This window comes from Chroicocephalus ridibundus, chromosome 4 (genome assembly GCF_963924245.1).
Source record: "Chroicocephalus ridibundus chromosome 4, bChrRid1.1, whole genome shotgun sequence".
Lineage (NCBI taxonomy): Eukaryota > Metazoa > Chordata > Aves > Charadriiformes > Laridae > Chroicocephalus > Chroicocephalus ridibundus.
The window spans coordinates 17,495,514-17,518,742 of NC_086287.1; the positions used below are offsets into that span (position 1 = coordinate 17,495,514).

A 23,229-nucleotide genomic window follows, 5' to 3' on the forward strand; every position below is an offset into this window, starting at 1 on the left:
TTTCCTTTTGCATACGTGACAGGTTGTCAGTAATTAACTGTGATGCTAATGCAGTTAATGCACGTTTTATATTACAGGCGGCAAAACTGGCGAAAATGAAGATTCCACCACATGAAATGTTTAAATCAGAACATGACAAATATTCCAAGTTTGATGAAAACGTAAGAGACTTTTCTTTAGATAGAGACTAGTTTTTCTTCCCCACTAGTTGTACACACTTAACTGAATGTGTACATAGCCAATCTTGTTCCGAAACCTCCAGGGCAGTGCTATTAACATAGCGGGAGGAGGGAAGGAGACAAAGAAAAGGCAATATATTAATTTTATTGCATATATCTTGCATTGGGGAGCAAGGCTCTCTTAACTATTATCTATCATTTCAAGGCTATTTTCATCGTACATCGGTCTCCTTTGGCCCCTCTCATTGCAGAGCAAAATTCCCTGTAGATAGGAACATGTATGATGTGTGTTCACAGATTTACTACTCTGTTGCAAGGCAAGGAATTCACTTGCAAGTACAAACTCCCCAACTCCGCCAGAACTGATAGACAGAGCCGTGTTTTTCAGAGAGGTCCTGTGCTTCCTTTTTGGTTCTGCCACTTGGCTCTTGATTGCTCCCCTTGAGGATAAAAGGTGTTACTTGGAAATCATAAAGCACTGTTTCTGCAGCTCTTAATCTGGGACATTGATCCTGCTTCTACCTGTCCTCTCACCCACAAATACGGGCCCTGGGGGCAAGTAAGAATGGAAAGTGTAAACACTGGAAAATACCCCTGCAAGCCAAGGAAAATGTGCATAAAAACTCGTATCATACTTTCTCCATCAATAAAACAAATCTTTTACTGCTTTTGCTTTAAGCTTTGGATTCAATATGCTAGTATGATTAAAAGCGGTCTCTAAGCCATCTGTTTAGGGATTAGTCATTATTCTCTTAACTATGACCATCTAGAAGTTAGTTGTCTAAGCTTCCCTTACTTAAAACAGGACAGACAATAAATACACCCTTTGCCCCTTCATTAACTAGGAAGGGAACATACACAAATAATCAAAGTTAGTTGTCAAACTTCTGGGCAACTAAAATTAGCCAAGATGCACCCCATCCTGACAGCTTGACATTATCCCCCTATCTTATTAAAACACTGTTCCATAAGGAGCAAAAGCAGTCCAAGAATTTATCTTAAATATTATCTTTTTTTTTAATATTTCAGGGATTTCCCACCCATGATACAGAAGGCAAAGAACTCAGCAAAGGTCAAATTAAGAAGCTAAAGAAACTTTATGAAACCCAAGAAAAGCTGTACAAGGAGTATCTACAAATGGTTCAGAATGGAAGTGCAAATTGAAAACAACAGGACTTTTTTTAGAAGGCGAGTGCTGGGTCAGCGTTGAAGAAGTGAGCATATACTGATGCTCAAATTTCTGTTTACACTTTCTATTATGTGCAAAGTAAAAATCCTGTTTACGTGGATTAATAATGTCATCTGGAAAGTCAATAAAAATCCATTCTTTAAAAAAAAAAGCCAACCTGTAAGAAGTTTCTTCACAACAACAGTAGCAGGTTGAATGGTTGCCAGTTCTATTTGGGAAGGTGCTGCTCAGTCAGCAAATCCACATAAGGATTCTTGTTTATTATAGCTGTCCAGGCGTTGGTTAATTTGTCCTGCATACTGATCTCTATCTAAGTCCCACTGTAGTTTGCATTCTGTAATATGTCACAGTCAGCAAAATTTACTACTAAATGGGAGCTGAGGAATTTGTCCCACAGTAAGAACAGTATTTTCCAGATGACTTTAGTATCTTTACATAAGCAGGAAAAACTGGGTAGTTCCACTATGATACTTACTCTAGCTGCTATTATTAAAAACTCTCATAAGTATACCCAGAACACTTTGCATAGTAGAAGCTAACACTCCCTTTGTTGCAAAAGGGAACAGGTCATCATCTTTGCTCAACCTGCAGTTGCAATCAAATGGGTAAGTAAAAGGCAAATGCACCTGCATTGAACAAACAGGTGGGAAAGACATGAAGGGATAATGGTGGAGGGTGGTGTGATCTTGGAGCTGTTGCTCCAAGGAAACAGGGATACTGCCAAAGCACCTGATTACCCAAAGTACTCAGTACCTAATTAACTGTTCAGAGCCAAAGGGAATTAACAGAGGGTTTCTAACTGAGATACAGTTTGTGGATTGGTTTGCAATTAGGCAATACAGCTATAAGTTGTTTGCTATTCAAGACTGATGTTTTTAATGTGACAATTTAACCCTGAGTTAATAACTTTTCCAATGTAGCGTGGTTACATTATGTCTGCAAGGACAGTTCTCTGTTGCTTAATAATTCATTTCACTGGCAGTAGCTACTAAATTAACTAAAGTTCATGAAATCCTAAAAAATATCTCACCTACTTCAGAACTGCACGTAACAGCTAAGCATCCAATATGAACTATATTCATCCAGTATTCTTAAGCCTCAAGGTGACTTGCAGGAGGTCATACTGTGACACCTCTGTTCTCTCAACCCTTATGTTCATGCTATAATGATTAGGCTATGTTCCTTTCCTTACTTAAGAGTTAAAACATTGCTTTATCCTTATATTTTTGTATTTATATTCCTCCTCCTGAGGAATTAACGTATTTGGAGTAACAGAAAGGTCAAGTAGGTTTTTTTTCTAGCTTGTCTGTATTTGCCTTTGAAAACATACATAATGTTAAGGTCAGTAAAGCATATGCATCTTGTATGCAGAAATAAAATCTGTTGTTAAGTACAAGTTGTAAGTGACCTTTGTATAACGGGAAGAATATAAAGCTGAGCTTTATTCCACAAATAGTCCATATTTTTGAAATGTGGTTTACAAAGCTTTTCCTTTAGCTTGCTATTACTAATTTAATTCATTTTGCATTCAATACTTGATTATTCTGCTAGTTTCTAATTAAATGTATAAATGCATGTTTAAACTGCACAGTGGTACTTCAGACAGACAGCCACAGCCATGAGGGCAGCTTCTCCACCCTTTGGTCTGTAAAAAGAGGAGGATCATTTGCGTTTTTACACCATTCTAGATTCTAACCCCCTTCAACATGATCAGCTCATCATTTTCTTCCCAGCATGCTCCCCCAAGACACATGTGCACTCAGAGTATCCAGGAAGGGATGGGATGTGCCTAGGCTGCAGTCACAAGATGCTACTTCTCAGACAGATAAGGTTCTCCAATTCCAAACTCCCTGCAGTCCTAGACAGATTCCAGGGCTAGTTTTCCAAACTTTACCAGGAGTCCTAGACCTGGATCATTTCTAACCACAGCATAGACTTCACTTTCCTGAAGGTGAATTGCTTCTGATGTTGCTACTTAATGTCAAATAGTGACAGTAATTTGCTTACTGCATAAATTACTTCTTGGTGATCTGAGTTAGCACTGCTTAAAGGTAGTTAGTATGTAACTATGGAGAAGATGCTGTTAATCCATTGCTGTCCTGGATTCTAATTTCTTTATGACATATCCAGGAAAACATCCTGGCTCCTCCCTCCCTGCCCGCACGCCCCCCCCCCCCCCCCCCCCCCATTTTTTTCTTCTCCTGCTATGTTTTTAGTAGAACCTCATCCTATTCCATGGTTTATCTACTGCATCAATGTAGAAGAATTTTAAACAAAATGCCCTTTTCCCTTCCCAAATGCTTCATTTTGTTTCTGGAACAACTCTCCTTGCATAGGTCTTAGGAGCATTTCAGACTTGCATTCTCTAAAGGTTATCTTAGTTTTTTTCTGTATGTTTCCTGCATGTACGCACTGCTTCCTCCCTCAATTTTTTTTTAAATTCATAGTTGGTCATTTCAGATAAGGATCTCTGCTGTATTTACTGCCTCACTAAGGTCGTATTCTACACCCAAAATTATTTAGCTCATGCGTGCCATTTCTGTGTTTTGTCTGATTGTCAATTTGATGGTTTTAAACTGAGATGATTTGAAAGTCGTTGTGGAGTTTCCTCTGGAGACATTCAAAACTCACCTGGACACGATCCTGTGCAACCTGCTCTAGGTGAACCTGCTTTAGCAGGGGGTTTGGACTAGATGATCTCTAGAGGCCCTTTCCAACCCCTGCCATTCTGTGAAAGAATCCTTATCTGAAACATCAGTGCTGCTAAAGTCATCTTTCTCTTCTGCTACAGCATAACAGCATTCCTGTCTTTGAATTCCCTTTGAACACAATCAAAAGTCTCCTAAAATCAATGGGATTCTGTTCATAGACATCATAAGGATCAGAGCCTTTGAAATCTTCTCCTCTTCAGGCTCACCTTGTGTCTTGGGTGATCATTGTTCTTCCACACAGCTACTTATTCTCCCCTGCTTTTTATAGTGCTTTGCTATCTAGTTCATGCATTTTCAAAGCTGCCTTCTTCAAGCAAACTTGTCACTTGACTCTTCCAGCAGTAAAGCCCTCAAAACCTTACCATACTTGAACTTTTCTTCCCATACTTGAACTGGTCTTTCAGTTACAATTTTCTCTTCCTATCTGTTTCAGCTGTCCTTGGAAGTCAGCATTGTCAGCAAGGAAAATATTTGCTTCATGGAAGCATCTGTGAGTTTGTTGACAGGCCCAAGTATTTTCTATTAAAAAAAAAAAGCAGCACACAAATTGGCAACTCCTGTAAAGAAGCTGCTAAAATATTTTACCTTGATACATACACAAACAGGAAGTTAATTCATTCTCTCCAAATAAAATCAGAGTTTTCCCCATATTTTGAGTTCCTTTTTTTTCAAGAGCAGCAGGATAAGAAAAACAATGACCTTGGCAAAGAGACAGAAAAATAGACTTGCTCTCCTAGAATTTGTAACAAAAAAAAAAACCCAACCCAGCTCCAGAGCTACTACAGATCAGTTACTTTTATCCTTTATGCAGCCACAATTTAGCAAAAAAATAACAGTATGCATGAAGTCCTAGTTAAAAAAAAAACCTGCTAGGAAACAAAGACTGCTGCAGCCAGGCTTGGATGCACGCTGTTTAAGATGACTTTTTTGGTGAAGGTGTGCCAATTGATCTGTGCAATCACTGAAAGGCACAGCACAATACCTCTTCCCTGGCAATCCATCAAGGTGGCACTTAAGTGAATTCCACTGCACTTGCTTAGTGAGAGTGACCTGGCAACCAGAAGAGAATGCAACAGCAATGGTCTGCATTCAGTGTCTTAGTCACTTGTCTTTCTCAGCAAGGAAAAAGGAGAGGACAGACTCCACAGTATTTAATTTTTTAATTTATTTTAAAATGTGCACGTATGCATACACATGCTCAGGGAAGACAGTCTGGAATGTGATTTTTATAAGCACTATGAAAATGAAAACCCTCATAGCAAAATCTTGGAATTTTTTAATATTTTAATTTTCTGAAACATGGAGCTCATATTGATTTATACAACACGAAGCTTTTTCATTGTCACCTATCAAAGAATTTATTCAGAGATGGCAAGGCAAGGTACAAGTGTGCTGTTTCTGTTTTTAATTGCACCCTTGGCTGAAGGCCAAACTTGGCAGTAGCAAATTTTGTTTGTGTCTTTTGCTCAGAGTGTGCCTTTCAGCCTTTCTAATGTGAATATTCACATTAACATCAAACATGAATACTGCTCCACTAAAGAGAACAAGTTCCTCCATCACTCAGTTTGTTCAGATAACTGGTAGAAAAAAATCTGTGGAATGTTCAATCTGGTCTTGTTACCACCGATCTTTTCAAAGACTTTAAACTAATGAGTGCCCAATTACATTTATGATACTCTCTTTGCCCTCTTTAATGTTTGTATTTGCTGTCCACTGTTCCAGGAAACCACTGATGCATTTTAAATGTGCAAAGAAGCAAATCCCTGCCACATAGAGTACATACCTTCAGCTTCTTTTTCTATGTTTTAAGCTAGGATTTTCAGGTGCTGGATAGTTGTTGGACCAACTTTAGCTCCCACTTCAATTACGCTATTTCTACCACACAAATATGGAAAGGAATTTTTACTCCTCTCTCTGATTTCACAGGGCAATTTCTATGCAGGACACTGTATCACATGCATAGTACTTAACATGTCTCTGGAGACAGAACAAATTAATTAAGAAGCACATTAGCTATTTAGTACCAAGACTCCACTTAGCCATGATCAAAGTACTTCCTCCCCCTCCAGAAAAAGTCATCGACAGCTAAGTCTTATCTCTCAAATTAGGCTGTGAATGTCTGGCATCTCACTAAGTGAGAGCAGTTTCCATTAATACCCACCCAAGGGCAGAAGACACAGACATTTTAATGCCAGTTACAGATCTCAGCCTAAGCTTTCTCTCCAGTGTCTGGTGCATCTGTGCAGCAGCTCTGCCATAATCCCTTCTCTCAGTTTTGGTTCTCCAAGCTCTCTTATATGCTAGGCTGGGTGTTTAAATCAAGCCATGGTGATTCAGCAAATGGCTTTTTGCAGCTCTCTGCAGGGTAGGAGCACCTGACAGCAAGATGACTCCACAGATTGTGCCTTATCCACAGTCCTAAAGTCTGCCACGGTACTACAAAAGGTTAGAAAACGGTCAGCAAAAATCCCTCATTAATCATGGGAGATCAATGCCTTTGGAGAGGGGCAGTAACAATCCAAGGAAGTAAAGTAATTTAAATGTATGTTTACTTTGATACACATCAGTGGACAGGGACAGATACTTACAGCACTCTGGCCTCTTTCAAGGCTTCAATAATTGGTCCAGAAGAAACCAAACCTACTTTTACAAGACCATCCTAATTTTAATTTAATTCAGGGTTTGCACCACTTATGAAAATTGCATTAACAAGACAGTGACTAGTGCAGAGGGACAAACTCAACACATGCCACAGAAGAAGCAGTAGTGCAACAAATAGTCTGAATAGGGCTGCGGTGTATTCCAGCAACAGCAGAAAGATGCAGCTACATCACCTACTCTAGCAAAACTTCCTACATCTTTGTAGGAGACAAAGTTTGGACTTTGTACTCCAGATGTCTTCTGGGTGAAAAGGAGAAATAGCTTTTAACAAAATGGAGATTGACAGAAAAAGCTTAAAAGCGTACTTGAGAGCTGTGAACCAGCAGCAGCAAGAACAAAAGTGTGAAGTAGGAATACTGTCGGATAAATCCTCCTTTCAGACTTCATTATGTTCTTCTTTGGAAGACTGAGAATTAAGTGTAGCTGCTATCATGAATAAAGTTGTCACAAATAAGAACTCATGCAAGTATAAAAAAGAAAGTATAGAAAAAGGACTGGTTTGGAGAAACGGGGAAAGGGAGCTAAAAGCAAAGAAAAGAAGTGGAAGAAGAACCTTCCACTGAGCATGTCCTCTGGTCCACCAAATCTGCTTGTTTGTGCGACTCACTCTGGAACATTCCTGCAGTTCTTTAGCTGTTTGAATGTAATTCAAAGTTATCTTACTCATTAATTACAGTGTTAGTACCTATTTAACCAACGGTTCCTTGGTTATTCCTGTCACTTAAAATTCCTACAGTAACTGAATTAATCCAACATTAATGCATTGATTAGTTGTTAATTAATAAAAAAATTGGTCTCATCATTTCCAAATTTTAATTTTGCCTGTGAAAGGATAGTGATGATAAACCCTAGTCATTAATTACTTGAAATCCAAGACTAAGTTGCAGACCTGCAGAAAACTTTTTTTCGAACAAGGGAATCCACTGACACAATGAAGGGTTAGAGGTTTTTCCTACAGAGTGAAAGATTACTAAAACTCTTGTGGCCTCAGATGCTGAAACTGCACTTTTCCTAACACTGTGCGACGCAGCATCTGCTGCTTACAAATCACCACACGAACAGAAGCTCAGCTGTTAGGCAGAAGCTGGGCTGTTAGGGTTTCTTTGGTTGTTTGGTGCCCTTTTTTTGTTTTGTTCTGTTACAGAAGTGGAAATTATGTCCATATCTAGACTAGGAAACAATGCTGTAAAGGTTAACATGTGCAACATCTGCATTTTCAAAAGGTGCTCGATCTGAAACATCAAAAAGGGCTTTTTTTTTTTTTTTAATAGGAAGCACTCGGCTCTTTGATTTACCCTTTAACTTTGAGCATTTAGTCTTATCCATGCAGACGATATACAGGGAGGTTCTTAAAACCACGATCACATTATTATTCTTGTTAAAGTACAACCTTTCAAACACATGTATGTGTATCTGCTAGGATGGTCAACCTTTCGGTGCAGGCAGGGGACTGAGCAGAAGCCAGGCGCTGCTACCTCTGTCTCTGCGGCCGAAGAAAGCGGGAGGCAGCACCGCACTCCAGCAGCCGGCCGCTTCAGAAACGGCATTTCCCAGCCCTCAGCACGCATTATTTTAACAACCCGCAGCCGAGGCAGACGCGGGGGAGTGATGCAGCGCTCCTTGCCATCCCGGAGGCAACTTCGGCCCGCCTCCTCCTCCCCCTTCTTCTCCTCCAAACCGCAGCGCGCCGGCAGCTCCTGGCCACGCTGCCCCGGCCCTCCCTCAGTGCGCCAGAGCCCGAGGGCCGCCTTTCAGCGAATCGCTCACGGCGCCGCCGCCGGAGCGGTTAAAGGACACCCGGCCGCTACGGCACCAACAGCGGGAGGTCGCTCCCCTCCGCCTGGGCTGGTGCCCGCCCCCGCCGCCCCGTGAGGGCCTTTCCCGGCGCGTTCCGAGAGCGCGGCCTACAACGCCTAACGACGGCCCGCCACCATGTTGCCCCCCACCCCCCCGCCTCGCGCGGCCTCTGTCGCTTTAAGGACGCAGGCACCAGCCGCCCCCCCAACCCCCACCCCGCATCACGCGCTCTCCCCGCGCGCCGCCAGCCCGGCGCGCATATTCACCAGCGCGCCCCCCTCCCCCCACCACGGATCGGCGCTCGCTCTCTGATTGGCTGAGCGCCGCGCCGTCGGATAGTCAACATGGCCCGCGTGCGGCGCGGTGGCCGTGGTGCTGTTGGGACCAATCGGCGGCGCTTTTGCTGAGGGAGGTGCCTGCGATTTGGCCAATGGGTGGGAGTTTTCTTGACGGCGGCGCAGCCCGAGGGAGCCTGCGAGAGAGCTTGGCGGCTGGCGCTGCTGCCTCTGCGGGCGTGAGGGGACGCAGGCAGGTAAGGGCGCGGCGGGGTCGCGGAGCGGAGCTGTCGGCCTTTGGGCGGTGGGTGGCCGACGGGGGCTAGTGGAGGGGCCAGCGGAGGGGCCGAGTCGGCCACCGCAGCACGGGGATGGGGCGCGCGTGCGGTGGCCGTTAGGGCCCGCGCCGGGGTGGAGCTGGGTGGTGGCGGGGGCCGCCTGGCGGACAGGGTCGGGCCCAGCCCGGTCAGGCACCATTTTAAGGCTGGCTTAAGAAGTTTGGACCCAGAGAAGAGGGGAGTCTGCGTTGGTCTTAGTCTGGCGGAGCGGGGCAGAGCCGTCCGGGCCACAGGCATGGCCGCTCTCGCCCGCCCTGTGGAGCCTGGCAGCGAGCCCTCCCTTCCCCCGCCCTCACGGGGGAAGCGGGGGAGGAAGAGGGTGGGAGGGCTGTTGTTTGTGGTGAACGGTTTCTCTCGTCTTTCTCGCCCCGCGGTGCTCGGGTTGAGTCAAACCCTTAGCCGCTTAGGTCAGGCGGGATTCTTTCGTTTGACCTCATCCACGATCTTCTATTCCCTCAGCGCAGTGTGGGATTTTGGGGTCTCAGTTTTTTCATTTCGAAGTCCCCGCCTCCCAAATGAGAGGCTGTTTGAAGTTTTCGCTGTTGCTACGTTTGTTTACCGCATATAGTACTACCGTTGTAGGATTTGTCTGACTCTGTTCTTTTAACGCCTGCCTACGAGGCTTCAAAATAAAAAGGTAGAGAAGCAAGTATACGAGTTTTAGGTGAAACCAGAACCACTAGGCAAATTTTTTATAAAGTCATTTCTAAGCAAAATAGTGTTCCCTCAAGAAAACTTCCAAGGTGTGAAGTATTGCTAATGTTCAGGGCTTGTGGAACAGGTTAATGGGTTCCTTCCTCTTGGCTGTTTTTTTCATTATTGCTTCTAATTTTCCTTACAAAACGTATCAGACTATTATGTTTGTATCTTCCCACAGGGTGGCAACCCAGCAGCTCTAAAACGGAAGTCATAACTTTCCCTTCTAATTTGTTGTAGTTGCAAAAAACAGTAACAGTTGTGGGTAGAAGTTTCCTGCTTTGTATTCTAGTTGTGTTTAGAAGGTTTGTACAAGACATAGGCTTTTTTAGCAGAGGACGTTTATTCTCTGTATACTTGTATTTATGAATATGTCTTGCCATTAAATGTACAGATTTTTCTTTTAAAATTGCATCCTTCAGGGTATTGCTTGTCCTTATAATGAGCTTTTACGCTCTTAGCATGCTTCAAGTTTACTGTTCCCTGCTGTTTTAAGTGACTAATAGTGTGTGACACCTATGCTGGACAAATTGCAGCAGCCTACTTTGTAGGACAAGTGGTTGATGTAGTCCCCTCTTTCCCCAAAGCTTCATGTCTGCATTAGTTATTTGAAAACACTGAACTGTCCAGAAGAAACAAGATATGAATTTGGCCTCTTATTGGTGGTGGTAGTGGTAATAACAATACCTTACACTATTGTTTTCTTGGAGTTCTGATAGCCTTAAATTTGAAGGCTCAGTGCTTTGCCATTGTACTTTTTCAACTAGGTGCACATTTAACTTTTCTCTTTAAAATCACTTTGCTCTCCCCTCCCCTGCCCTTAGCAGCTTTTACCAAACAGTTTTGTTAGTAACTCTGCAACAGCTAAGTTGTTAAAAGACAGCCGTAATGCAACTGGGAATCACAAGCTGTTTTGTAAGAAAGCTGCTTCTAATTATTTATTTATATACTTCTTTTTACTTTTTAGTTACCGAAGGAACAACTTTGAGGAACGAAACAAGACTTAAAGTATGTATTTGCAGCAGGGAATGGTGCCTCTTTGTTGTTGTTGTTTCTTGTTACTTAGGTGAATGGCTTTTGTCGGAACATGCCCAATTCATGTCTGTCCCAGTGGAGATTAATTCAGCTGCTATTTAAAAAATTATTTGAGTTACGGGAACTCTATTCCATGTTTTCCAAATACAAATGAAGATGGAATGAGACGTAGTTCTCTGCAGGAAATACAGCACAAACAACTGAGCAGAAGAATTCGTATGTGTAGTGGATTTTTTCCATTAGCTCTGTCACTGGGCCTAGGTTGGAAGAGACGAGTCTTTGAGGCTAATTTTTAAGTAATGCGAGGCTACATTTTTAGTTGCTTACTATTGCTTCCTCGAATAGTGACTAGGATCATATAACTTGTTGGCTGAACTCTGGTATTGGGTCACTTTGCTATGTCTTACCTTTTTAATTGTATCTCTTTTTTTACTGCCTTCTGTCTCTATGGAAGGAAAGACTTGTGTATGCTCCTTTACTTCAGCTGTAAGATAGTAAAATTCTGTTTTACTCTAGCAGATGGTTGCTGGCATTGCCACTTTCTCTTGTTATGCTTAAGGAAAGAATAAGCGTTTGCAAATGAATGTGCCTGGGTTGCTGAAATAGACATGGTCTACAAGAAGCCCCTTTTGTTTGTTCCTGGACTTAATCTATAGGGTGGGCTCGTATGCTTTTTTTCATAGATGTTAAGCAGCTTTACTTCCTCTGGAATAATCTAAAGTGTACTCTGAGTATTTCTGTAAATGAGCAAAGCTTTTCAACTCTATTTATGTGGCTGTGAAAGTGTTGCTTTTCTAGCTTAGAGCAGGAATCAGCATTTTCCAGATGGCAGAGTAGATGCAATCTCTGGGCCCTCTGCTCTGGCAGCCGCTCAAGATGTCATTAGCACTTAGGTGGTTCTTTGTTAGCTGCGTATTGGAAGCTGGGCTAAGGATGAGCCTGCTTGGCCCTATAGAATCTAAGAAATCAGACCTGTTGACTCTTATGAATGATGGAAGGTATTTTTTTATTCTAAATTTGATTTGCAGACTAACATCTGCTTTCTGGAAAGCTCAATAGTGGAAAATATCAGCTATGTTTTTGTATGATGTGTAGTGATTACTTTGATTTGTGATTAACTGTTTAGAATAGGGGGAAAAAAACTTGACCTGTATTACTAAAATAGATGTACAGGCTTGGATATTTCACCCCAGTAAGGAAGTAACAGCAAAATAAGTTAGGCAATCTGGCTTCCTCTGGTTTCTCAGGAGGGGTAATTTAGACCTTGGGGGCTGCGGTAGCTGTGCTAAAGTTGTTTCCAGTCATTGCTAGTATCAAAAACTTTAACTTCTATGTTTCCTCTTTTTCTTACTCCCAATAAATAAATTCAAGGCAAATCTTTATATAGAGGATTCTGCCTTCATAGATGTTAAAAACCTTTCTCCTGGTAAATCATTTTCTTGCCTTCAGTGTTTTGTTTCTCTTTATCTAGCAGCAGTTCTAGGTTGTCATTCAGTGTAGTGCAGCAAAATCAGTGATTCCCAAAAATAGCCCTAATTAGCCAGACAGGTGAGGCATGTTTTTCTGCTCCGGTGACATAAGAAAAAAGTCATTCTGAAGTTGTTGTAATTCATTTGAGCTTTCATTGTTTTCAGATCAGACATAGTAATATAGTATATGCAGAGATTAAAGATCATTATTTACTGTGATACTGTCTAAGAATTAGAAAATAATATATTTCTGTATTCTTTGGCATGGTATTTTATTTTTTTAATAGAATGCAGAGCTAGTCTAAGAAACTGTGACGCTTGTCTTCAGACTGAAGACTTATTATCTGGTAGAAATTGATTAACATCTGGAATACTTAACAGGAAAAAAAGGAAGTTTAAAAAGGGTTAGATGAAAGCACCTAACAGACTGTTTAAAAACCATGAGCAAGTTCCAGTTTTTATTGGTTATTATGGAAGCTGTTTACTTTACTGCAAGAGATTATGCATGATGAATTTCTTAGCAAAACCAGCAGCTGTTAATTTATATTGAGGTTTTAAACAGTGGCTTGTTCTGTCTTCATCTTCTATTGAGGTAAACCAATTACCATTAAAATATTTTTAAACACTGTATTTCAACTTGCAGGTGGATACAGGCACACAGATGGCAGATAACAGGTATGTTGGACTGTTTTCTTAAAATTAAATCAAGATTGTTAGAGCCGACTGCATGTCTAGTCTTCTGTGGGAAAGTATTTTTTTTACCTATGAAAAATGGATTACCAAACTTGGATAAGAATGAAATGGTAATATTTTGCCTACCTAGACTGTGTGTCCTTACAGCAAGACCATAACACTCATTTGGTACAGGAGAAGCTGAGATTATAGTGTATTGAATACAGAATTACTTTGTTCTTGGGTTGACATGATTTGTGTTCTCTTGATTTGGTTTTCAGTGTTCATATTTAAATGTTCTAAAGACTTGAAGAAAACACTGATCCTCAGTGTTTTTCTGATCTGTATGATTAAAGCATGCAAAAGGCACTGTTTTATTTTCTAGTTTTTATAGCAATTTTGGAACAAGTAACAGTATTAAACTGGTATAAATACATACATGATGCTAGCCTTTCAAGGCTTGCAGTGCACCAGGGTAAGCTGGATAAGCTAGTCTATCTGGTAACTAATAATACTCATTTGCATGTGTGATAGCGTTTTCTCCTTTGTGTCCGAGGTAGGGTTAATTTCAGCAATACCCAATCTGTATTTTGCAACCTATAAACTGGCAGGGAACACAGGGAATGCTTGCTGGCTGTTGACTCATTCTGGGCCCTCTCTCAAGCACAGGAAGTGTGATGGAAGAAGGCATTGCGGCAGGGATATGGAGAGGACAGGGACATCTCTTTTTAGAGCAGAAGCAAACGTTTTTGCTGTTAATGAAAACAACTTGAGATAGACATCTGAAACAAAGAGCTTCTCTCATTTATCTTCCTTTCTTACCTATATCCTTTCTCATGTTTTTCTTCATCACTTACACTAAAAGGATTTCTTGTATTTTCACTTGTGAGTAATAACATTTTCCTGTCCAGAGCGACCCAGTATGGATGAAAGGCCAGCCATTTACTTAATGAGATTAATTTATCTGTTGGTGTTTTTTGGTATGGGGTTTTTCTGTTTTATTTTGGTTTGAGGGGCTTTGGGGATTTTTTTTGCCTTTCTTTTGCGTCCTGTTCATCTTAGGAGAACTAGTTCCATGTCCAAACTTTTAAGTTTTAGAACCTTGAAGATGTAAAATACGTGTCCTTTAGTGGCATACTGGTTTATAAAACTTGTCCTGTAGTAAACACTGAAAATTCAGAATACTTTTGTTCTCAAGTGTTAACACTTTTGTAAGGCGATGCCTTTCTTAATATGTTACACTTTTAATTGTTCTAGTAAAGCAGAAGATGCTGCTTCAGATTCTGTGGAGGCCGCTAAAAATGGAAGCGACAAAAAAGGTAAGAACAACATAGTAGTAGGTAACATTACAAAGGTGGAATAAGCCTATTGCCTTGTTTATTGAAGCTTCTTTATCTACAGTTCCAAAACCTTTACAGTAAAAACTACAGGTGTGTTCACTATTGAAAGCAAAGCAACGGTTTCTAGACTAACTCTTCACTCTTGGGTGTTTTCCCTGTTTATCACAGCCAAGAGCAAAATAAAGGCTATGTGATAATATTTTTGCATATGTTGTGCTTCACTATTACATGAAATAACACAGTAGACGCTTGCAATAAGGCCTGTATAGACTAGCTGTTAACAACATGTAATCTTTATCAGCGTAATTATTAAAATTAGCAGTCCTGTATGTATACTAGTTCTTTACTGTCTTGTTTGTAGAAAAATGCATCTTTATAATATATACTCTTGAGGCCTTTATTCTTCATTTGGGTGGTCTACAGATTACTGCTGAATAATGCTTTTCAAATTAATGTTTCTGCATGCAGAAAAACTGCAGTTCCATTGCTATTAACTTGAATGCTCAAATTTCTAAGTTACAGTGAAATGGCTTTCATGTATGTGGTCATTGAATGTTCTTTAGGTCTCAGTTCCTTTTTTTTTTTTTTTAAGAAAGCCTTTGTCGACCAACAGTGGGAAGTCACATATAAACTGGTAGATGCCACTGAATAATTCTTAGATCAAGTTGGATTATGAAAAAACAACCACCAGCACCACTCCCAAACAAACAACAAAATAAATAAAAAAACAACACACAAACCCACCTATATAAAGGCTTCATGAAGTTAGTGTGCGATATGCACACTATTTATATTTTGTTTTTAATGTCTGGAGAGAAGAGCAGTGAGAAAGAATGGAAAGATTTGAGAGGCTAATGTCTTTCCACTATGACCACCTGTGCGGTTTTTAGTAAGGATTTTTAACTCTTAACCAGAAGCATTTTAGTTCTGACATCTTTTTAAAAAGTCTTCTGTGAACTCTTGTGATGACTGAGGAGTCTTACAGACTGTAAAAACGTCTTGATGTAAAAAATTAGTAGTTGTCAAGGAAATGGTTGTAGTGCTATGCTGCTTTGTTGTAGAATACACAAAGTGTTTGTCCTTTCATTTTTTTCCAAGAGTCAGACTAACTGGAAAACACTTCTACTAATGTCTTGGAAGTATAATTCAGTGGTTCTCTTGCAAATTTTTATGTCGCTTATGAGCTACAGCTAGTATAGAGGGAGGCTAGAGAAATTCCTGGTTTGCACTAAGACAGGATATTTGCTTATGTCATCAATGTACCACTTGCTTCTAAAAGCAAAGATCTGATATATTTGCAAAGAGAAAGATGTGTTTTCTGTCATTGTCCGATTTTATCTTTCTGAAATCTGATCCTGAAGTAATTTTGCTTGAGCTACTAATTAACTATAGTGGTGGGATTTGGGATTTGGAAAATAGTGAGTATTTTTATTGTGACTGCTGTGAGATGCACAGTATGACAAAAGTGCTATAAGTATATTCAGACTTATTTTACAAGTGGGTTTCTGTCTTCATAGAAAAGCTAGCAGACCAAGTGATGCAAAATCCACAGGTCTTGGCAGCTCTACAGGAACGTCTTGACAATACAGCGCTTACTCCTTCAAGTTACATTGAAACGTAAGTATAGGGCATAATAAAATTCTTGAAATACTGAAAGCATAATAGAATGTTATTACTGTATAATTAAGGTAGGAAATTGGAACAAATGATTCACTGAGAAAAATGGTTTACTTGCTGTGATTCATAGTGCCCTACCTCAGGAAGGAAGAGTCAAGTTTTAGTTCACACAAAATTTCAAACAGAACTTTGTCCAGTTCAGTATTTTCCTTGGTGATTATTACTTTGGTTAGAAACAACTCCTCTTCCCCCCCTTTGTTTCCTTCTGTGGCCCTTATTCTGTCAGAATATGTGCTGCATTGACTGATTATTTCTATAAGGTTGCTGTCCAGGATGTAGTGGAAAGTTCAGGACTTGTAAATCCTTAGTTTGAAGCTTAGTTTTATGTTAACTGTAGAGTAGATTTAAACTTTAAAAATTTGCCTTTAGTACATATTCGTGCTTTTATTCTTTAGTAGGAATATCTGGTAGACCTCTTTTAAAACTAAATATAAATACTATAAAATGTTTTTTTTTTTTTTTTACCTGAATATGTATAAATGCTTAATGATTTAAAGTACAGATGGGCAGGGTGTACTTTTCTGAGTATCGTCCATGAATCAAAACTTGTCCCTGTAGAATGCACAGTTCTTATTTTTCGTAGATGGATCCACACAACTCAAATCTCAAAGTTTAGGTGTAAGCAAAGGTATTAATTTCAGATCTTTGAACTACACTGGGAGGGTGGTGGCCCCAGGGAATGGAACAGAAGATAACACCTTTGAGAGCAGCTTGAATAGGAGGATTCCTTCAACTTTTTGAAACATGTTTTGAAGAAATATGTATGTTTGACACGAACTTTTTCTATAAAAATTGCATTTAGTTATAAGCAGCCTATGTCACAGTGATAAGTTAAATAATGCTGAGGCAACTACCTTTTAACCTTATGAGAATTCTTTTGTTTTTTAGTTTACCAAAAGCAGTGAAAAGAAGAATCGATGCCTTGAAACAGCTGCAGGTGAAATGTGCCCATATAGAAGCTAAATTCTATGAAGAAGTACACGATTTAGAGAGAAAATATGCAGCACTCTATCAACCCCTTTTTGATAAGGTGGGAAGACTACGTGTATAAACTTTGTTTCCTTCTAGTTGAGTCAGTTCTGTTTGCGTGTATGTCACTTTACGTTTCAATTACGTTGTTTTTCTTTTAACACAGAGAAGAGAATTTATTAATGGGGAAGCTGAACCCACAGATGCAGAGTCAGAGTGGCACAGTGAAAATGAGGAAGAAGAAAAACTAGCTGTGAGTACAAGTTGAGAAGTGAACTACAGATAAATCAGATCTTTCAGAATTTATTCCTGTACGGTGTTTTCCATTGGAAGACTCATCTTCTGTAAATAAAGGTTTTATCAGTAATGTGTTATTGTGATGAATATAGTTAATGTCCAGTGAAAGCTTTTAAACTTTTAGTTTAGCCTTTTTTCAATTTTGTAACTTGAGTGAATTGAAAAGTTGCCTTTGCACTGTTCGTAACCTTTTAACAGTATCTGTCTGATAATGGGTTCCATTCCAGTGCTACATGATACCCCAAGATAATAGAAGGCTGGCTGTTTGTCTGCCTGTCCCCATTATTTTGGGGGACATAACTAGCTTTCATTTTCATAAATACAGAATAGATACACAGATGTCACCTAGTCATAAAATGGAATTTAACTAATAAAGTGTGTGCTGGGTAGTGGATTATTACTTGCCTATTGAGTAGGAGCTACCTAGATTTAGGAGGGATAATAAGATCTGTAGGCTGCCTCTTATTCTCCTGTCATCGTTTTTGGAGGTGTATACTCATGGCTTGCTGCTTTTTCTTGAAGTGACCTACTTACAATGCTGTGTTTGCTGTTCTGTCAGGTTTTCTTTGAATTTTTTCCTTGTCCCACCTTCCTTCAGTTTCCTTTGGATGCTGTTCTGTATACAAAGGGAATTGTTCTCTTTGTTTTTACTGATCTCATGAGATTAGCATGACACAGTACACTGCGCATAAGCAAGAAAGGTTTGTTAGGCTTTGTGTAAATACAGCATTGACAGGGCCGTGTTCCATGCAACTGTAAGATCGGAAACATGTCTAGATGGCAAGTAAACTGCTTCATATTCTTGGCTAGTCATAACTCAAGTAGCTGCTGTTCAGAAGATCTTACGTATTTGCTGCTCTCTAGTGGTGTAAAAGGAAAGGTGCAATACAACTAATTCAGACCGTGAATTTCCTGTTTTCTGAGGGGATGGAGAAGTGGCTTAGTCATTCTTTTTTTGTAACGTTTGACATCAGTTATGCATAGGCAATCTTGTATCACAAAAAATTAATAATTGAAAACAATGTAATAATGAAAAAAAAAACCATGAAAAACAACTCTACCAAGTATTCTGCAAAATTGGGAAGCTAAAGCTGTGTTTTGGGAGACAAAGTTAAATTTGAAATTTTTAAATGAAACACTGTAAATGGCACATGAAGCTACAGGAATAAGATGAATAGAAAAACAGAAACGTATTTATGTTTTTTCTGTTTGTAGAAAGATAGAAATGTGGGGGGTTTTTATTATTTCTATTTGTCAAGTCAGCGAAACTGTCACTCGGTCTGGTTAATTTTTGTACAGAAGAATTCCAAATGAGGAATGTAAATCTGAATGAAAAGTATATATGTTTAGTTGTGTAAATAAATCCTGTGTCTCGTAACTTCATTTAGTGAGGGGGAAAAAACAGTGTAAACTTTGAATGTGCCTTAAACACAGCTTCAGAGATGGCAAATGTTTTGTACATCTACCTCTGTTCATTAAATATATTTAGAAGCTGTGATTTCATTTCTTAAATGTTTCTGTATTTGTTTCACAGGGAGACCTGAAAAATGTAGTAGTAATAGAAGAAAAAGCGGAAGGAGAAGAGACAAATGTCAAAGGAATTCCGGACTTCTGGTTTACTATCTTTAGGAACGTAGATATGCTAAGTGAATTAGTACAAGTAAGTCTCTCCTGTGAAAATAATAACTTCTGACGTGTTAAATGAATTGGTACTTTTTCCATTTAATAGAGGGTGCTTGTGGAATGTGTGTGACACACCAAATCTTTGAGTCCTCATAATTCTTAATATTATTCCTGAAGATGCTTGGAAGGCTAGTGGTGGACGAGTAGAACAGCTGACTCAAACTGCTAAACACTGTGTGGATTGTTCAAGAAATGATCTTGTAACAACCTTTGTAGATACTAAAAAGCAAGCTTATGTACTGCTTATGGACTGCCTATGGTCCATAAAGGATTTATTATTGCAAGGATATTATAAGCATACCCATGGATTGGTAGAATTTGTCTGAAGTGCTGTATGTAGTTTTGCCCTCAGTTATATCAATTGCTTTTAGTGCTGTTAAGGAAGACTTCCCTGAAGCCTGTCTTCCTATGAATCTCACCAGCAATAAATATCCTGAATGAAGTTATTTTATTTTCAGTAATGGTCATGCAGCCTAGCATTGTAGCAGCTTTATTTACTGAAGAGGAGGCCTAACAATTGAGAATTTTACATGTGGTATTTGGAACTACGATCAAGAAATTTAGATCCAAATCTGAACTTTAGCTGAAATTGTCAAATGATTACAAGGTTTGGTTCTCTTAAGAACAGGTTGAACAAGCAAGCTAGGTTAAAATTTTGTTCTTCTAAATATTGCCTGCTGAATAGGCATTTCCTTTTTTTTTTTTTTTTAAGGAATATGATGAACCAATATTGAAACATCTGCAGGATATTAAAGTTAAGTTTTCTGAACCTGGACAACCTATGGTGAGTTTTCTGTTTCTCATACAGATTGTAGTAGTGAAGTGAACAGCATTTCAAAACTTTGATTCCGTTCTCTTCAGCTGGAATGTGTTTGGGGGGGTTTCTTTCTAGGCTAATATCTTCATGCTTTGCCTTTTAAAGACTTATCTTCAGCTTTCCTGACCCTGTGCTCTTTCATCCTTAGCCTGGATACCTCTGACATCATTGTAGTTTCTAGATGCCAATTCTGGCTCAATTCTGTCTTGTTTTCACTTTCTTTCTCTCTCAAATTCCTAATTAGCTACTCGTACTAAGAAAATTACATGGCTGCTTTTGGTTCACTTGAAAATTAATTGTGGAAAAAAGTCTGGGTGCTACTTACTATATCAAATATTTCGCAAAAGAAGAGATGTGACTTCATAATATTAATCAAAAAACATGATGATTGGTACTGTGCCTATTGAAAAGGATAGAAAAATTTACTAGGTGGTCTTTTAAAAGTGTACCTAATGAGTAATTTTTAAAGTACAATTTTGCCTTTTTTTTTTGGAAATTTTCTTGTTTAAGTTAAGCGTACAGAAACAGGTACTGTCTTTGAAAAGAAGTTGTTCTGTTGCTTATCTAATTCACGCAGACTATATTTATTCCTTGAACTCCTTTTGAGGGCAAGACAGGGAGAAAGATCCTTTCTTTAAACATCATCCTTGTGCCTTTTAGCCTGCATCTGGTGGTTTTTATTTTGTCTTACAGAGTTGTAGTCTTCTGACAAAGTCTAAAATAAATGCAAAAAATATTTCATTGAAGATTCACGTAAGAAAGATGGAAGGACTCTCTTAAAGTACCTTTTAAAGGTTAAAACAGATGAAGCAAAGTTTTTGTTTTTTCAGTCCTCATCTTTCTCCTATTGGTAACAAAAAAACTTGAGCTGATAATAGGCAATGGGAGTAGTATGGACAGAGGAAAAATTGGGAATTAAGTTCCTAAATATTGCTGTGGCTGAAGGAGGGGATATGAATTTTATGAAGAAAACAAATTGTTTAAGCACAAGGTGAAGTCGTCTTAGAAGTTGGTGGGGATTTTTTATCTTGAAGCTTATCTATTCAGTGGCATTTGGATGATTTGGGAATAGTTGTTGTTGTCTACAGCATTTTTGTGTTCTCATTCAGCTTTGTTTTGCAGTACCTTAGGTTGAAGAACTGCTCTTAAAACACCAATTACCTTGTCTTGCACTGTTCGTAACCTCTTGACAGCATATTTCTGTGAATAGGTTCCATTCCAGTGCTACATGAAATCCAGTAATGGAAGGCTGACAAATTCCATGTCCCTTCTGTATTTGGAGACAAAAGGATGCATTCTGAACTACTTGAGTGAAACCTGTTGTCCAGTTGTGTGTGACTGTCTTGCCTGAAATTCTCTGGCTCTTGAAAACTGTTGCAGCAGTGGTAGCTTCGTACTGTAAAAAGCTCACATAACTGCTGTGTAATAAATACACTAATTCTGCTGGGGATTAGGTTTTGCAATTAAAAGACATAGGTGATAGTAATTTTCTGATTCACCGTTGATACAAAGTGATTAACTGTAGTTACTGTCCTCCATAAGTAAATTTACTTGGCTATAGTAATGGTGCTCACAAAGTTCTGTTTGCTATAGCCTGTATTTATAAACTTTATCTGCATGAAGTGTAAGCGATTCCCTTGCTATTTGCTTTTATTTTTTTATAATCACGTGAATAAACTTGCATATATTTGTATAAATATAATTTGTACTTATATAACATGTCTATTTGGACATCAGGATCCTTAGCTAGCATATTCAAATGTGGATAACGCATCTGGGTCTGACTTAAGTAGCTTAAAGTAAGTTCTCTTTTTTTGGACTTCATGAGAATGTCTCATACTATATGGGAAATCTAGAAATACGTGCTACTAAGGTAAGCTGATATCAAAAGCAAAGATATCCAAATGAAGACTACTGGAAAGGTTATTGTACCTCTTCAAATAGTCTATGAAACTTAAAGCCTCTTATTATTGTCTCCTAATCATCAGGTATGGAATGAAATACTGAAATGCGGTCTCTGCAGAAATTTTTGTCTTGCTAGTCCTTGGGATCCTGCATGTTAAGTAATGCCGCTGGCTACATATTTATAACCCCAGTGACAGTTTGTGGGATTATTTGGGTGTGAATGTTAGTCACTGGTAGCGGGTGAGCTAAGTTAGTAATTCATCCCCTGAGCATGTTTGCCAGAGAGACTTGCCTTAGCTGAAGACAACCTCTAAACCATACTGGCTATCTCGAATTGCTTTGAAATGGAAGGAAGTAAAGCTGAAATAGGCTATGTGAAGCCAGTACAGATATTCCAGTACACATCTGTTTCCCAGGGGCTTCCTGAAACTGTGAGCATGTGAATTGGGAAGTCTGCTGTTGCCACCAGTCCCCATCACTCCTTGACCACTATCTTTCCACATTTCTGTCACAGGAGATTCATGTGGTCATAGAAAGGAGATGGTGCGAAAAGACTAAGGAGCCTTTGGGAGATGAGTGAGGGATAAATGTCTTTGTCAAAGAGGCTGCTGTCCCAAGAGTTAGTTATCCTGTCTGCATATGGTGGATGTTTAAAAAGAGGGGAGGCCAAGGCAGACTTGAGCAATGACAGACCACTTTCTGGTCTGAGTCTGAAGAGTGCCTGGGGAAGTATATCCATGTGCTATGCAACACGTGGTCTGAAAGGCTAGTGTTTTTGGCAATTAGCAGATCTGTTTTACGTATGCACTAGGTCTAGATCTTGCAACATATTGCCAGGTTAGTAACCTGGCAATAACATGTGTAACAGGTAACTGTTATGCACGCTGTGGCTGTGCAGTAGATATGGTAATGTTGGGGATTTTGACTTTCAGCCCTTCTGTGTTGTTGAACTGACCTGCCAAAGGAGACTTTTTCATCCTTCAAGTAACTAAAGCAGTGCTGCTGTAAACCTGATTCCCCTGTTCTGAGGCAGTTTGAATTTTGTTTTACTTTGAAGTAGTTCATAATTGATCCTGAGTGCAAAGTGGGCACATAAAGCATTGTGCAATCAGTTTTTGAAAGCTTTGCAGATTTGAAAAGTGATGCATTGTTTATGCTGTGGGTTTCTGTAACTGGAGCCTTTTGTTTTCCATTAAGAAACTGAATTTCTGCAAACAATTTTCAGGTGCCAGAGGAGTGAACTCAAATGTAAGCAGAAACACCTGCTTCAGGCTGTATCCTGTTAAAACAGGGATGATGACTAGGCTTCCACAGAAAATTAAACCAAGACTTTTCTCAAAGTACTTACTCCAGTGGTTGCTTTTAAGACGGCAGTTTTATGTGTAAAGGTGAACAAAATGTAGTAGACTATCTGCTTAGAATTTGAATGTTGAAATTGGCCAAGGTTGCTCTAGCTTCTTGCGCGTTCAGAATTGAACATTCTTCACTTCCTCCTTCTGATGTAGTTTGAAAGATATGT

General features: G+C 39.4%; 2 protein-coding genes and 2 non-coding genes across 9 annotated transcripts in view; all 4 read left to right on the forward strand.

Moving 5' to 3' along the window:
- Positions 1–1,885, forward strand: part of CARS1 (cysteinyl-tRNA synthetase 1) — a 36,674-nt gene extending 34,789 nt beyond the window's left edge. For both annotated transcript variants that reach the window (XM_063332446.1, XM_063332447.1), the window contains 2 exons: positions 78–161; positions 1,209–1,885. In XM_063332446.1, the coding sequence (XP_063188516.1) occupies positions 78–161; positions 1,209–1,343 (219 nt within the window). In that variant the 3' untranslated portion in view covers positions 1,344–1,885. The remainder of the gene's footprint in view (positions 1–77; positions 162–1,208) is intronic.
- Positions 1,886–8,948: 7,063 nt separating this feature from the next.
- NAP1L4 (nucleosome assembly protein 1 like 4) overlaps positions 8,949–23,229 on the forward strand; it is a 28,627-nt gene continuing 14,346 nt past the window's right edge. For 4 of the 5 annotated variants that reach the window (XR_010070661.1, XR_010070662.1, XM_063331478.1 and 1 more), the window contains exons 1-8: positions 8,953–9,069; positions 12,994–13,025; positions 14,280–14,341; positions 15,880–15,979; positions 16,928–17,069; positions 17,175–17,261; positions 18,840–18,965; positions 19,701–19,772. Coding sequence is in view for 3 of the 5 variants with exons in the window: in XM_063331478.1 (XP_063187548.1) it covers positions 8,968–9,069; positions 12,994–13,025; positions 14,280–14,341; positions 15,880–15,979; positions 16,928–17,069; positions 17,175–17,261; positions 18,840–18,965; positions 19,701–19,772 (723 nt within the window). In the remaining 2 variants the exon portion in view is untranslated. Of the gene's footprint in view, positions 9,070–10,813; positions 10,855–12,993; positions 13,026–14,279; positions 14,342–15,879; positions 15,980–16,927; positions 17,070–17,174; positions 17,262–18,839; positions 18,966–19,700; positions 19,773–23,229 lie in introns of all 5 variants that reach the window. The other variant, XM_063331479.1, reaches the window with a different exon arrangement.
- Positions 17,478–17,605, forward strand: LOC134515728 (small nucleolar RNA SNORA54). The gene has a single exon (XR_010071095.1). It is a non-coding gene; the product is annotated as a small nucleolar RNA SNORA54 (small nucleolar RNA).
- On the forward strand, positions 20,973–21,093 carry LOC134515727 (small nucleolar RNA SNORA54). Its single transcript, XR_010071094.1, has one exon. It is a non-coding gene; the product is annotated as a small nucleolar RNA SNORA54 (small nucleolar RNA).